The following is a 14,759-nucleotide window of genomic DNA, read 5'->3' on the forward strand; positions in this document are numbered from 1 at the left end:
GGGGTGGGGGGTGGGGTGGGGGGTGGGGTGGGGGGGTTGGGGGGATTCTGAAGAGTGAAACCACTTCCTTTGTAGCTAGTTCCTGTGTTGACAGATCTGAAGGGGAGGAGGGGGGTGGAGGGAACACAGCTGGGGTTTAGGGGGCTACTGAGGCTCTGGAGATGAGAAAGCCAAAAATCCTTTCCCATTCTGAACCCCCACCACTGCTGCAGCTGGAGGAGCTTTTCCCAGTCTCTCTGCTCCCCTGGGGCAAGAGAAGTCAAGCAAGCAGTTTGGGTGGGAAAAGAGAACTGGAGGAAGTTGACAGGGATGGGCGGGGCCCGTGGGGGGGCTGACCAGGAACCCAGCTTCCTGCTCAGTACCCAGGCATCCAGCCCCCGGCTCACCCCCACCCCTTTCGGCCCCTACTCCCCTCAGGAACTCAGGGTTCCGGCCCTCCTCCCAAATCCCAGCTACCCCCTCCCCCATCGGTTTCTCCCCTCCAGGGTATGGAGGCTGAGAGACCCCAGGAAGAAGAGGATGGTGAGCAGGTGAGCTCGGCACTGGGCTGGGGAGGCTGACACTGGGAGAGAGAGAGGTGAGAGGACCTGGGGCAGAGACTGAGTGACGGTGGACGCCGGGGACTTGGACGGGTTTGGGCACACTGAGGCAGGAACAGAGACACAGAGGAAGTGGGCTGCTGGCCTAGCCCTCTGCCCACCCCACCCCCACTTGACCGGAACGGATGTCTCTCAGCATCAGGGCCCCCATCAGGATGAGCATGGCTGGCCCCCCGCGAGCTCCAGCACTCGGCCTTGGAGGTCTGCCCCTCCGTCCCCTCCTCCTCCAGGGACTCGCCCTACAGGTACCCCCAGCCCCGCTCTGGGGAGCTCCCTGACCTGGTACACACTTCTTTCCTGATCCTATTACCAAGGCCCACTCCGTCAGGGGCTCTCTCCCCAACCCTCTCCAACTCCCCATCACACCCTGGTAGCCCTGACACCCCCAACACACACACACACACACCACTCCTTTTGCCAACCTCCCTGGATCTGAGCCCCCGCCTCCTCTCCCCAGCCCTGGGGCCCCGCTCGGCCTCCCTGCTCTCCCTGCAGACCGAGCTCCTTCTGGACCTGGTAGCAGAGGCCCAGTCCCGCCGCCTAGAGGAGCAGAGAGCCACCTTCCATCCCCCCAAGAACCCCCCAAGCCTAGGTCGAGCCCTGCCCCGGCCTCTTGAGGACAGAGAACAGCTCTACAGCACCATCATCAGTCACCAGGTGAGACAACCCCTGCCCCTCCCCCCAGAAGGCAAGACCCAGGCTTCTTGGTTCTGGCCCCTTTTCTCTCTTGGGTCCTACCCCTCCTTCTCCCCAGGCATCTGCCCCCTCGCCTACTCTCCCTATCCCCACATCATTGGTGTCCTTTATGCCCCTCACACCAGCCCTGCCTCCTCTCAAGGCCTGCTCCTCTTAAAACCTCACCATCAACCTCCTCTTCCTCTACTCCTCCAGTGCCAGCGGATGGAAGCCCAGCGGTCAGAGCCTCCTCTACCCCCAGGGGGGCAGGAGCTCTTGGAGTTGCTGCTGAGAGTTCAGGGTGGGGGTCGAATGGAGGAGCAAAGGTCCCGGCCCCCCACACACACCTGCTGAGACTTGAGCCCCCACCACCCCCTCTGCATTCCTGGGGCTCAAAAGCTGGGCAGCCCCACTCATGCCCTCACCCCTGCTGGGGAGGAGCACCAGAGACTGGAAGACCCAGCAGAAATCTCAATATTCATCACCCTCATCCACCTTTCCTGGGAAGTGGAGCGGGCGAAAGTCTCAAAGCCTAGGAATAGCCAAGGTAGGATGGATAATAACTCCCGCCATAACCAAGTGTGTTATGAGGCTATGAGAGGATCCCAGCCTCAGTGGGACACCTCACCCTCTCTTCTGATCTCAGGGAGTGCCTGAGAGTCTCCGTCCTGAGCTGTGGGAACAACCCCAGTAGTCAAGCTACCAGGTGGGATCTCAGGGTTCTGTCCTCCATCTCCCAAAAGAACGGCAAATCTCCCAAGGTTTTGACCTGGGAATTCCACCCTCCTTCCCAATAAGAAGAAAGGAAGAGAGGGCACGGCAAGACATAAAGACCATTCTCACATCTCCATCACCCGCACCCCCTAGCCCCAGGCCTACAGGCTGTGAAAGGACATTTAGCCCTGCCCCCCCTCCCTCCCCACTGCTGTTCTGAACTGTCTGATGTTTGGTTATATGAATAAATGTGATCCCCCTCTGGACTGAAGACTGGTGTCTGGGGTGGCCGGGTGGAGGGTAGGTAGGTGAGGCCGGAGGCTGCCCGCTCTCCCGAGTCTGGCCAGAGGCCAGCTCCCCTCCCTGGCTGGTTAATTACTGGCTCATTAAGCAGCGGCTGGAGACCTCCCTAATTATCCCCCCCAGCCCCCCTCTCCTGGTTTTAATTAAGTAGAACAGGGAGGGGAGTCATTAGGATAAGAAATATGAACTAAGCTGTCTGTGAACCCAGGCATTCCAGCGGCCAGGGTCGTCATCAGCTTGATCCCGGATTCAGAACCCGGGTGGAAGAACCCCCAGCCTCCAACACGCCCCCGCTTCAAGGCCACAGAAGTCCAGCCCCTGGGCCCTTCCCTCTTTTTCCCCACGGGCTAGTCTCCGCCCTCGTCCCCTCCTCCACTCGGTCTCAGTTCCTATGTTTCTGTGCGTCTCTCTCCGCCCCCAGCTCCTCCCTGTTCCTCCTCCCTTCTCCCCTCCTCTTCCTCCCCGGCTCCCCTCCCCCAGCCTCCCTCCCTCGCTCCCCCCTCCTCCCTCCTCCCTCCTCCCTCTCTCTCTCTCACACACCCCCGCTTGGGCCTCCTCTCTCTCTCCGGCTCCATTTTCTCCGCCGCCGGGGGCCGGGGTCTCCTGTGGGGGGCCCAGACGGTACCCCAGGTCTCCCTTCAGGGCCGGGGTGAACCCCCGGGAGAGACGGGAGCCGGGGAGACGGGCGGGGGTTGGGGCGGAGGGAGCAGCGGCCCCAGCGAGTTTGGGGGGGAAGTAACCAGGCGGGGGGGAGGGGCGGAGCAGGGAGGGGGCCTCAGGGCCCCCCCCCCAACTATGGACGAGCGGCTGCTGGGGCCGCCCCCTCCAGGCGGGGGCCGGGGGGGCCTTGGATTGGTGGGTGGGGAGCCTGGGGGCCCTGGCGAACCTCCCGGTGGCGGAGACCCCGGTGGGGGTAGCGGGGGGGTCCCGGGAGGCCGAGGGAAGCAAGACATCGGGGACATTCTGCAGCAGATAATGACCATCACCGACCAGAGCCTGGACGAGGCCCAGGCCAAGTGAGTGCCCCCAACCCGGGACCCCACACAGACCCAGCAGAAGCCCCGTTCACAGTCTCTGAACCTTCTGGGAGCCCCCAACTCAGGACCCTCCCCAGGATACTACAGCTGTCCTCTCCTTACTCCCGGGAACCCCAAGATAAGTGATCCCTCTCAGACCTCCCTTCACCCCCAGTCCCTGAAACCTTTGAAAAGGGGAACCCTAGGTGGTCTCACCCTCCACCGCTCCCTAACCACCCCACACTCCCCTGGAACATCCTTCCATCTCCAGAGACCCCTTCTGACTCCCAGACTAAAAACCTGCTGTGCTCTCTGCTCCCCTAACTCTCCAGCCCACCCTCTTCCTAGGGCTCTCCAGACCCCTCCCCAGGGCTCCTACCATTTCTCTCCACCCAGGGCCCAGCCTCCAAGGTCCTCAGGCACCCTCCGCCCCTGCTCAGTCCCAGGACCCTTCACACTTCTCTATACTGAACTCCCCACTTCAGCTCAGCACCCCTCACCCCCTCAGGCACCTCAGACTCTCATCTCCTCCTCCTTCTCCTCGGCCTCCTCCTGGCTTCCTCTGAAATCTACCTAGTCACCCTTATTTCTGCAGTCATTCCCACATCCTCTTCTGTACCTTTCTAGACCGTCTCCCACAGGCCCCACCTGGCCATGGTGCCTTTAGCTGGCGGCACCTTCCCTCCTTCCAGCCAAAGCCAGGCAGCTTCCCCTTGTCTCCGCATGGAAGCTGAACTCTTCCTAAGAACCCCCCAGACTTCATTCGGCCCCCAGCCTTGCTTTTTCTTGCCACAGATTTTCCCACCACCTCCCTATTCCCATGCTCCCCTCTCTTACCCTCGTGGGTGTGTCGTCCTGTGGTTGGTTTTCCCCCTTGACAATTCCATAGCCTCTCAACTTTTCTCTCCCGTTCCCCAAGGAAACATGCCCTAAACTGCCACCGCATGAAGCCTGCTCTCTTTAGCGTCCTGTGTGAAATCAAGGAGAAAACTGGTACGTGAGTTCCCTCCTCCGATTCCTCAACTCTGGGGACAGAACCCTGTTCCCTGTGGAACTTAGGCTAAGAGTTTGACAACTTGGGGCCCTGAGGAAAGTGTGGGTCAGGAAGATTGCTAAGGGGGGCTTGGGTGGGAACCCACGCCTGGAGACTTGGGTCTCCAGGAGGGCTGAGAGCTGGGGTGTGGGGTCCCTGGGTCCCTAAGTCCACTCGCCTGCACGCTAGGCCTCAGCATTCGAAGCTCCCAAGAGGAGGAGCCTGTGGATCCACAGCTGATGCGCTTGGACAACATGCTTCTGGCAGAGGGTGTGGCTGGGCCTGAGAAAGGGGGTGGCTCAGCGGCTGCAGCGGCAGCAGCTGCAGCCTCCGGGGGCGGAGTGTCCCCTGACAACTCCATCGAACACTCGGACTATCGCAGCAAACTTGCCCAGATCCGCCACATTTACCACTCAGAGCTGGAGAAATATGAGCAGGTGAGGAGAAGAAGCCAGAGTGGGTGGAGGGAGAGGCCTTTAAGGGGGATGCCCAGGGCCAAAGGGCTCCTGCTAACCAAGCCTCGGGGCCCCCACTGCAGGCGTGCAACGAGTTCACAACCCACGTCATGAACCTGCTGAGGGAGCAGAGCCGCACGCGGCCCGTGGCACCCAAGGAGATGGAGCGCATGGTGAGCATCATCCACCGGAAGTTCAGCGCCATCCAGATGCAACTCAAGCAGAGCACCTGCGAGGCCGTCATGATCCTACGTTCCCGCTTCCTGGACGCCAGGTGGGGCCCAGGGCCCCCAACCAGCACCCAGCACCCAGCTCCTTCCCATTCTTCTCCAAGCCTCGGGGCCACCGTGTTGCGCAGCGCAACACTCTGCTCCGAGACAGTGGCGCCCTCTGAAGCGAATCAACAGGATGGTGCGGCCAGGACACCAGCACCCTCCTCATCACCCCCTCTCTCCTCTATAGACGGAAACGCCGTAACTTCAGCAAACAGGCCACGGAGGTTCTGAATGAGTATTTCTACTCCCACCTGAGTAACCCATACCCGAGTGAGGAGGCTAAGGAGGAGCTCGCCAAGAAGTGCGGAATCACTGTCTCTCAGGTACCAGGGAGGCTCGGGGAGGTGTTTGCAGGGCACACAGCTCTAACTAAGGTGTTGACAGAGGAACAGGTTCCCACCTGACCCTGCTTTCTGCCCACCACCCCGCAGGTCTCCAACTGGTTTGGCAACAAGCGGATTCGCTATAAGAAAAACATAGGAAAGTTCCAAGAGGAGGCAAACATCTATGCCGTGAAGACCGCTGTGTCGGTCACCCAGGGAGGCCACAGCCGTACCAGCTCCCCGACACCCCCTTCCTCCGCAGGTGGATCCCACTGCCACTCTGGCTGGCCCTTCTGCACACTTCCTGCTTTTGCTCCCACTTCTTGCCCAGGCAGGATCAGAGCAGAAACAGGGGGCCTTCTGGGGTGAGAGGGACCAAGCTGGTCAGATGGGTGGGGATATCAGGGGGCCAAGGCCACTGCAGTGAAGTTATTTCTGCCATTCTTCCAGCAAGTGGCCAGAGGAGGCTTAGAAACAGCTTGCTCCTTCTGAGTGTTGCCATGTTGTCTTGTGGATAATTTGGGTATGGTGGTGCGCCTCCTCTGAGCTAGTCCAGGGCATTTTCTGAAAACTGAAAGCTGTGAGGAGTCTCCCATCTGCCATCACAGGCTCTGTTACACTTCCCTACTTCCCCTTCTGCTCCCCCAAGGCTCTGGCGGCTCTTTCAATCTCTCAGGATCCGGTGACATGTTTCTGGGGATGCCCGGGCTCAACGGAGATTCCTACTCTGCCTCCCAGGTCAGGTGGTCCATCGCACCTTGAGTAGGGCTCTTTCAAACTCGGTTTCCCTATTTTGGGATATGAAAGTCTTTTCTTCTGAGGCCTCTCACTGAGTCCTGTCCTCCCCTGTTGCCTGCAGGTGGAATCACTCCGACACTCAATGGGGCCAGGGGGCTACGGGGATAACCTCGGAGGAGGCCAGATGTACAGCCCTCGGGAAATGAGGGTGAGTAAGCCCCTGAAGCCACTCTCCTCACCTCTCACCAGGATGGGGGTGGGGTGCCTTTTCCCTGGCAGCGCTGGCCCCTGTGCTGGGTTTCTCAAAGCCCCACCCCAGCTGTCTGTCTCTTTTTTTTTCCCAGGCAAATGGCGGCTGGCAGGAGGCTGTGACCCCATCCTCAGTGACATCCCCGACAGAGGGACCAGGGAGCGTTCATTCGGACACTTCCAACTGATCTTGCCCCTCAGGGCCACAGGGGTGGGGGCTCACAAGGCAACTCTTGAAGAGGACGCAGGCATCCGGAGGAGGAGACCCAGACACGGGAGAAGCACAAGACAAGAGAAGGCCAGACGGGGCCATCCCCTCCCCGGCCAGATTCTGTCAGTGCTGAGGGTGCCGACGACATGGCAGGGAAGATGGGGTCCCCTCAGGGGAGAGTGGGGTCTGTCTACCCCTTTTTTCTTTCCTTTTTTTCTCCCCCTTTCTCTCTCACAGAAACACACACACACCTTATTTCTCAGATCTTTCCTCTCTTTTCTCTCTCATAAACACACCGGCAACTATTCTGTCTCTCTCTCTGTCTCTGTGGGCTCCCCCACTCTCCCTCCCCCACCCCACTTATCTGCTCTGGGATCTGTGGAGACGCCAGCCCTGCCCAACCAGAGATGCCAAAAATGGGGACATGACTTCTGGACAGAGGACATGGGCCACGCCCCCCGTGCCCCCCCACCTCCTGCCCCTCCAGACGGCTTTTATTACCTCATACGCAGCTCATCTTAAACCAATAGAATCGCTCGGTGGACGAGAGTGTCTGACTCAGATATCTACCTCGGAGGGAGTTTCTGCTACTTTAGGGAATTGTTGACTGGGCTTTGGGGTTGAATTTTTTTTTTTAAGGAAAGAAAAATTATCCCGGGGTTCCATCTGTAGTTTTTTTCATTCTGATTTTGGGGTGTTTTGGTGGTGGTGGTGGTGGTTCTTAATTTTTAATTTAGTTTGGGGAAGTAGATGTTTTTATAAATAATGTTGATTTTTTTTTTTTTTAAGTTTCTTGCTTTCCCATATTAGGGGTAATAGCCAAAGGGGTCATGATAAGAGAAAGGGGAACAAATAGGCCTGCCTGGCTCCAGTCCTGTCCATCAGGAAGTAACATTTAGCAGGGCATCAAGCCTGCTCCCCCACACACACACACACACAATCACTTAGGTGTTCTCCTTTGCTTATAAAGTCACTTAGGTGTCCTTTGCTCATGTGGGCAGCTTTCTGCTGCATTTAGCATGGAGGCAGTCGGTCTTGCTCTGTCGGCCTATCCCCCCTCTTCCTACATCCCTTGGGCAGGGCAGGACTCAGTAATTTTGAGCAAATGGCACCTCTAAAATCCTTTTTTTAAAAAAACTATTATTTACAGATTGGAGGAGGAAGAATGGGGAGGGGGTTATTGCCAAATACGTTAAATATGGTTTGGGGTGTTTGTGTGTGTATTGCCCTCAGTTTCCCCAGGTATGAGGTATCTCTTTTCTTAGTCCAAAATCAAGAGGGTTGGGGGAGAGAGGAAGGAGGCTGCAAAGAGCCAGGTTATGAGGGAAGGTAAAATCACCATCCCCAACCCTCGGCCCTGAACCCTACCATCTGAACCCCTCGAACATCCTCAGGCGTTTATAAGACTGTCACAGTGGGGAACCCCTCCCGTCAAAGATCCAGGCAGGATTGGGGAGGGGGGGCAGGTTGGGAGTGTGATGGGTGGGGGCGGGAGGCATGGGCTGGGGGCAGTTCTCTCCTCACTTGTAAACTTGTAGTTTCACAGAAAAAAAAAAAAAAACCACAGTTTTAAATAAAGAAATTTCTTTTTTTCCTGGGTTTAGTTGAGAATTCTTTTCAAAAATATGAGAAACCGCAGAAAAAAATTTTTTTTCTTTCTCAGAAAACCCTAAGTAGCTGCTCCCTGCTCCCTGCCCCACCCAGGTCTTCCAGTCTCCCTCACCACCCAAGCCCCAGGTTTCACCCCTGCCTCCTGGGAAACAGCCAGGCCTGAACCCTGTTGCCTGGCAACCTTGCTTAGTCATCCAGTAGCCTTCGGTGGACTGGTGGAATAGGTTGGGGGTCCTGAGGGGTGAGAGACCCTAGAAGATGCACTCCCCACCCCCATGGATGTGGCTGTGCCCAGAGGCTGGTAGTGCCCTGGGGTGGGGTGACAATTGTTTCTCCTAGTACCTGAAGGACTCTTGAATTTGAATTCCTAGCATTCCCTGTGACGGGACAGGACGGGGGAGATGGGGGCAGGGGAGAGGGTACAAGCCCCACCTAGGCTGGTGGCCACAGCAGCAAGGGGCAGACAGAGCCAGGAGCCTGGGAAGGGAGCAGGATGGCAGCAGGGGCAGCGGTCGGAGCCTGGATGCTAGTCCTCAGTCTGTGGGGTGAGCCACTCCCCCACCGCCAGCCCTCCCGGCAGAGGGCACCCCGCCCCGTCCCCAAATCCCCCTAGCTTCCCAGGAACCTGGGTACCGCTTTCCAGTCTCCCTCATCCTCCCTGTTCTAGTCTTGCTAGCTCCCATCTCCCTGCTCTCCATCGTGGTGCTGTCTCCCAGGGGCAGTCACAGGGGACCAAAACATCACAGCCCGGATCGGGAAGCCACTGGTGCTGAACTGTAAGGGAGCCCCCAAGAAACCACCCCAGCAGCTGGAATGGAAACTGGTAAGTGGGGCTCCTGTCTCTCCACTTCTGGGGACACCAGTGAGATTCGCGTCCCCTCTCGCCCACCTCCCTTCTTCATCAGTCCTTTCCCCAAGGGTCTGCACTGTTGAGGCCCCTCTCCTCTACCCCCAGAACACAGGCCGGACAGAAGCTTGGAAGGTCCTGTCTCCCCAGGGAGACCCCTGGGATAGCGTGGCTCGGGTCCTCCCCAACGGCTCCCTCCTCCTGCCGGCTGTTGGGATCCAGGATGAGGGGACTTTCCGGTGCCGGGCAACGAGCCGGAGCGGAAAGGAGACCAAATCTAACTACCGAGTCCGAGTCTATCGTAAGGGTTCTCAGGACCTCTTCACCACCCACCTCTCATCTAAGGAAAAGCCTTCGACCCCAGCCCTTGACTCTTTGGCCCTGGCCTGGGAGAACTTGACTTCAGCTGCCCCATTCCCACACCCATGGTGTGAGAATCTTCAAAGCTGTGGCCTCTGATAGGAATTTTCCCTCCTTCAGAGATTCCTGGGAAGCCAGAAATTGTTGATCCTGCCTCTGAACTCATGGCTGGTGTCCCCAATAAGGTAGAGGATGAAAAGGGGAGACGTGGAAAGGGGTCCTGAGGATGGGAGGGGAGTGTAGCTCTGTGTATGTATGTGTGTGTGTGTATCACTCAGTTGTGTATGACTCTTTGCGACCCCGTGGACTGTAGCCTGCCAGGCTCCTCTATCCATGGGATACTCAGGGCAAGAATACTGGAGTGGCTTGCCAGTTCCTTTTCTAGGGGATCTTCATGACCTAGGAATCAAACCCGGGTCTCCCACATTGCAGGCAGATCCTTTACCATCTGAGCCACTGGATTCTCTTATTTCCAGAGATGATGAAGTTGATTTTTCCCCAGGTGGGGACATGTGTATCTGAGGGGGGCTACCCTGCAGGGACTCTTAGCTGGCTCTTGGATGGGAAAACTCTGATTCCTGATGGCAAAGGTGAGTCCCAGCATCTCCCCTCCCAGCTGCCTTCTTTCTGAGCCCTCTCCCACACCCACCCTGGAATGTCTCACCTTGCTTTCCCCTACCACAGGAGTGTCCGTGAAGGAAGAGACCAAGAGACACCCGGAGACAGGGCTTTTCACACTCCATTCGGAGCTGATGTTGACCCCAGCTCGGGGAGGAGCTCTCCACCCCACCTTCTCCTGTAGCTTCACCCCTGGCCTTCCCCGGCGCAAAGCCCTGCACACAGCCCCCATCCAGCTCAGGGTCTCGAGTGAGCGCCGAGGTGGGGAGGGCCCCAACGGGGGTGAGCACATGTCAGAATATATGACCCTCAGGAAGGGGAGGGTTCAGCCCGTGGCCACTGGGACCACACACAGGTAGGACTCTCAACCCCATCGCCTTCCCACCCCCAGATGCTGTGCCAGTGGAGGAAGTCCAGTTGGTGGTAGAGCCAGAAGGGGGAGCAGTAGCTCCTGGTGGTACCGTGACCTTGACCTGTGAAGCCCCCGCCCAGCCCCCACCTCAAATCCACTGGATCAAGGATGTGAGTGACCAGAGAGGGGGCTGGCAGGTAGCAAGATACATAATTGGCAATTTGGAGGGCAAGGGGTTCATGGAGAGGCAGGCGAGGAGGTACAAGGGTATCTGAGGATGTGGAGGCGAGGACAGAAGTATGGGATGTGTGGACAGGGGATTTAATAGTCTCCTGTCCCTCCTTCCCCAACCAGGGCAGGCCCCTGCCCCTTCCCCCTGGCCCCGTGCTACTCCTCCCAGAGGTAGGGCCTGAGGACCAGGGAACGTACAGCTGTGTGGCCACCCATCCCAGCCATGGGCCCCAGGAGAGCCGTGCTGTCAGCGTCAGCATCATCGGTGAGACCTCCCTCTGAATCCCAGGCCAACCCTGAGGCTGGCTGAGGGACAGTGCAGGCTCCAGTTCCCCACCCTATACTAGCACTGTCCCCAAGAGCCACCCCGCCCCCCTCAGTGCAGCCACACCCAGGCCTCCTCTGCCCGACACAACCCAAGAGAACAGCCTGTCCCTTTAAGGGGCTCACTGGGATTCCCACTAAATACCTCTCTTCCAAACTGAAGCCTTCCCTTCTTTGTTTTCCAGAAACAGGCGAGGAAGGGACGACTGCAGGTGAGGGGGTTGGATAAAGTCAAAGAGAAGCAGACAGACCTCAACAGGACTGAGGGTCTGGTCAACCAGAAAGGAACTGTGAGTGGTGGGGTTGGGCCCTCAGTTATCCCTATCTCCATACAGGCTCTGTGGAAGGGCCAGGGCTGGAAACCCTAGCCCTGACCCTGGGGATCCTGGGAGGCCTGGGGACAGTCGCCCTGCTCATTGGGCTCATCGTGTGGCATCGAAGGCAGCAACGCAAAGGACAGGAGAGGTGAGTGGAGGAAGCCAGACACCTCAGACTGAGAACTTCCAGGCAGGAAGCAGAGGTGTGGGGTAAGAAATGATGGCATGCTGGAAAGCGTGTGTAGAATTCTCCCCAACCCTCCTCCCCAGGAAGGTCCCAGAAAACCAGGAGGAAGAAGAGGAGGAGAGAGCGGAACTGAACCAGCCAGAGGAGCCTGAGGCAGCAGAGAGCAGCACAGGAGGGCCTTGAGAAGCCCACGGCCAGACCCCATGCATCAGCCCCTTTTCTTTTCCCAGTCTGTTCCGGCCCCAGCCCAGTTCTCCTCTGTATAATCTTCAGCCCACCTCCCGCCAGCTTTCTTCCACAACCAGAGCCTCCCACAGAAAGTGATGAGTAAACACCTGCCACATTTGCTGTGTGTGTTGTGTGATGCCCTCTCCCCCATGCTTCCCCACACCACACCAATATCTGCTCAAGTTGGGGAGAAGATGCTCCTGTCTTGAAAGGAAGGAGGGACGGACAAACGTAGGCAGAGTGAATACATCTCATCATGTTTATTGAATTTATCATAAAGGAGGTAGTGAGGGGAGGGAAGCACTTGAGAGTCAGGACCCACATTAGACACTGGGGAGAGAAAAATTAAATTAAATCAAGGGGAACATGGGAGAAGAGTCAGAGGGAGCCTTGCCCACCTTTCAACATCAAATCAAGAAATATGGTGGAAAGCAAAGGATCGGGAGAGACGAGAGACAGACACTGTCTTTAGTCCATCCTCCTCTCCCAGAGCTGGGAGTTATGACGCTACTGAGGGAGCAGTCCAGAGCACAGGTTCTCCTATCCTATGCACAGATGTCACTCCTTCTCCACACATCCTTGTGGAAAGTGGCCAGGGTTGGCCTTAGCCAACAGAAATGAAGGGCTTGGGTGGGGAGGGTCCAGGAGTAAGGAAGGGTCAGCAGGGACCCCCAATACTGATTCTCCTCTGGCTGGTGGTGGGCAGGAAGGAGACATGGCTCAAATACTGAGCAGCCAGAAAAAGAAGAAGATGGCGAGAAACAGGAAGAGGGAGTCCTGCCAGCTGGAGGCCGGGTGACCCTGTCCCAGATCCACACCTGTGGGAGAGAAGAGAGCTGTGAAAGAAGCATCCACTCATAGGCCAGGGGATTCAGAGGACTTGCTGGTAGCAGTTGAGGGCAGACTCTTACCTGTACCCCGACGGAACGGTTCATGGGTATTGAAGACGGTGGTGAAAAAGCCAAAGGGAAAAGCACCGACACCAAATGAGAAGTGAAAGCCCCCAGTATCACCAAATGGCTGGAATCCCTAGGGAGGCGGAGAAGGTCAGTGGGAAACTGGGCGAGTCTTTGGCAAGGAAGGAACACAAATCAGACAAGACTCACCCCTCTGCTCTCTGGAGCGGGTCGCTGGCCCTGTGGGCGGGGTGGGGTTTTCAATCTGAGGAAGAGGAGAGGGACTATCAATATTCCCTCCTCTTCTACACCCCACTCCCCAGAAAGAAGTGTCCACTTTCTTTCAGTACCACCTCCCCTCTCTTACCTGGGATCCTGGGGCTTCTGGCTCCCTCGCCCATAGAGAGGGACAACGTTTTCTCTGCTGATCCCAGCTTTGCACACTGGGCACTCTTGCCTCTCTGGCCGTGTCTCCAACCACTGGGGGAAAAAAATGTGGTTTCCAGTACACAGAAGGGTTCTTCCAGCTCCTCAGACCTCCCCATTTCCCTCTTCATCTCCTCTGAGTACGCACCTGATGAAGACAGGGCCAACTGCAAGGGGGAAAACAAAGGTCAAACCAGTTGAAACCAAACACAAAAGAGATACCTACCCAACCTCAGAGTCCCACCTCGCTGTTACCAGGTATTACCTGCTGTTTCTTTTCATATTTTCCACAACTCCTACCATGCCAGCCAATTTGGCCATCCTGCTTCTCTAACCTTCCAAAGCTACATCTATTCTCAACAGGCTCAACCCTCACCTCTCTCCTCTTCCCTACCGCAATCCCCACACCCCATACATATACAAATCCTCACCCCTTCCTTCTCTGCTTTTCAATTTAATTTCCAGTTTTCTTCAACCACCCCTTTGCAGGCTCCTTTCAGCCCTCCTCTCATTCTTGCCGCCATCACTCCCCAACCAAACCCCCTTTACCAGCACCTACCTTCTCCCATTACTCCTTTTCCTATCTCCTATGCTCAATAAAGACCTTACTTCCACAATTCCTTAATCTTTGGGGGCTGCTACTCCACCGTGCTCTTGTCCGGAGGTTTCTCATACCACCCCTTGACACAGCTCACCTGAATGTGATCCCTCGTTCTCTAGATCTCCCCTAACCTTGCAGTCTAATCCGTTCCCAACTGTACAGCTGCTGCTGCTGCGTCGCTTCAGTCGTGTCCGACTCTGTGCGACCCCATAGATGGCAGCCCACTAGGCTCCCCTGTCCCTGGGATGGATTCTCCAGGCAAGAATACCGGAGTCGGTTGCCATTTCCTCCTCCAATGTACAGCTAAGTAAGACCCCTCAATTTCCAGAGGTTAAGGTGGCTCGGGTCTCACCTGCACAGATGTGCGGTACCCACCTCCTGCGCCCCATTTCTTAACATACTAGTTGGAGCCTAGTTCCTACGACTTTCCACGGGTCTCCTCTATACAGACGTGACCCTCTCACCCACACATACCCAAAAAGACGCAAGAAGCCCCCTCAGGCCTCACCTATGAAAATGTGCCCTCTGGTTGCCCGTATGACTGTGGCACCCCCACCCCAACCTCCCCAGTATAGATGTGAGCCCCAGTTATTTTTGCCCCTCTCAGATTCTCACCAGTACAGGTGGCCACACACACTGACCACAGCTTCCCGAGCAGTCTCCAAACATATATTACATTCGAAGGTCGCGCCCGCCCCGCCCCGCTCGCGGTTTGGCCCTTCGGGGCCCCCGTCCTCCTCCTCCGCTGCTGCCATGGCCGGTACTCTTTCGTCCCCCGCGTACCCCTTAGTCCCCCGAAACACACATACAGACGCCCCGAGAAACGAGAAACCTCCTCCGGCCCACGGTCTTTGGGCAGGCTTCAAAGTTTTCTAATCACTATTGGCCTGAGTGCCTGCCAATCATACAGAATCGGAAGGAAGGATTGGTCCAAAAGGCGGGGGCGGAAAGATGATCACGTGGCTCCGCCCTTGTACAATGACTATTGGCTGACACAGTCACAGTTAGTCGGCAATGCCACGGGATTGGTAACAACTCCATACGTCCTGTCACCCAGCTAGGGCGGGCTTTATTCGTCTGAGTAACTGCCAGTCATAACCAAAGGCCAGAAGCAATTGGCTCAAGACTGCTTAGACCTCGCCCACTACAAGACCCAGTCTTTCTTTTACT

General features: G+C 57.1%; 4 protein-coding genes across 13 annotated transcripts; 3 read left to right on the forward strand and 1 right to left on the reverse strand.

Moving 5' to 3' along the window:
• Nucleotides 1-105: 105 nt before the first annotated feature.
• Nucleotides 106-2,254, forward strand: GPSM3 (G protein signaling modulator 3). Of its 3 annotated transcripts, none has more exons than XM_012100905.5 (4): nt 106-530; nt 736-844; nt 1,095-1,256; nt 1,491-2,254. In XM_012100905.5, the coding sequence occupies exons 1-4, from the start codon at nt 310-312 to the stop codon at nt 1,626-1,628; spliced, it is 630 nt and encodes a 209-aa protein (XP_011956295.1). In that variant the 5' UTR covers nt 106-309; the 3' UTR covers nt 1,629-2,254. The 3 variants fall into 3 exon arrangements, with proteins under 3 accessions (XP_011956295.1, XP_014958260.1, XP_042092824.1); XM_015102774.4 differs by having other exon boundaries at nt 358-530; nt 1,057-1,256; XM_042236890.2 differs by having other exon boundaries at nt 358-530; nt 742-844; nt 1,057-1,256.
• PBX2 (PBX homeobox 2) lies at nt 1,538-8,190 on the forward strand. Of its 3 annotated transcripts, none has more exons than XM_042236883.2 (9): nt 1,538-1,821; nt 4,227-4,300; nt 4,530-4,777; nt 4,879-5,069; nt 5,258-5,393; nt 5,502-5,655; nt 6,043-6,131; nt 6,253-6,339; nt 6,476-8,190. In XM_042236883.2, exons 2-9 carry the CDS (start codon nt 4,252-4,254, stop codon nt 6,566-6,568), a joined length of 1,047 nt encoding a protein of 348 aa, XP_042092817.1. In that variant the 5' UTR covers nt 1,538-1,821; nt 4,227-4,251; the 3' UTR covers nt 6,569-8,190. The 3 variants fall into 3 exon arrangements, with proteins under 3 accessions (XP_042092817.1, XP_011956301.3, XP_042092816.1); XM_012100911.5 differs by lacking the exon at nt 1,538-1,821 and adding an exon at nt 2,853-3,307; XM_042236882.2 differs by lacking the exons at nt 1,538-1,821; nt 6,043-6,131 and adding an exon at nt 2,853-3,307 and having other exon boundaries at nt 6,476-6,512.
• A 473-nt stretch (nt 8,191-8,663) lies between these two features.
• Nucleotides 8,664-11,784, forward strand: AGER (advanced glycosylation end-product specific receptor). 5 transcript variants are annotated; one of them, XM_004018916.6, is made up of 11 exons: nt 8,664-8,747; nt 8,919-9,025; nt 9,158-9,350; nt 9,530-9,594; nt 9,912-9,999; nt 10,094-10,309; nt 10,419-10,549; nt 10,734-10,875; nt 11,120-11,146; nt 11,270-11,399; nt 11,522-11,784. In XM_004018916.6, the coding sequence occupies exons 1-11, from the start codon at nt 8,696-8,698 to the stop codon at nt 11,619-11,621; spliced, it is 1,251 nt and encodes a 416-aa protein (XP_004018965.2). In that variant the 5' UTR covers nt 8,664-8,695; the 3' UTR covers nt 11,622-11,784. The 5 variants fall into 5 exon arrangements, with proteins under 5 accessions (XP_004018965.2, XP_011956298.2, XP_004018964.2 ...); XM_012100908.5 differs by having other exon boundaries at nt 10,094-10,288; XM_004018915.6 differs by having other exon boundaries at nt 10,094-10,276.
• A 118-nt stretch (nt 11,785-11,902) lies between these two features.
• RNF5 (ring finger protein 5) lies at nt 11,903-14,453 on the reverse strand. 2 transcript variants are annotated; one of them, XM_004018919.6, is made up of 6 exons: nt 14,205-14,453; nt 13,137-13,155; nt 12,930-13,042; nt 12,773-12,827; nt 12,578-12,695; nt 11,903-12,484 (listed from the first exon to the last, which is right to left on the reverse strand). In XM_004018919.6, exons 1-6 carry the CDS (start codon nt 14,342-14,344, stop codon nt 12,387-12,389), a joined length of 543 nt encoding a protein of 180 aa, XP_004018968.2. In that variant the 5' UTR covers nt 14,345-14,453; the 3' UTR covers nt 11,903-12,386. The 2 variants fall into 2 exon arrangements, with proteins under 2 accessions (XP_004018968.2, XP_027814573.1); XM_027958772.2 differs by lacking the exon at nt 13,137-13,155.
• Between the last annotated feature and the right edge of the window lie 306 nt (nt 14,454-14,759).

Source organism: Ovis aries, chromosome 20, assembly GCF_016772045.2.
Source record: "Ovis aries strain OAR_USU_Benz2616 breed Rambouillet chromosome 20, ARS-UI_Ramb_v3.0, whole genome shotgun sequence".
Taxonomy (NCBI): domain Eukaryota; kingdom Metazoa; phylum Chordata; class Mammalia; order Artiodactyla; family Bovidae; genus Ovis; species Ovis aries.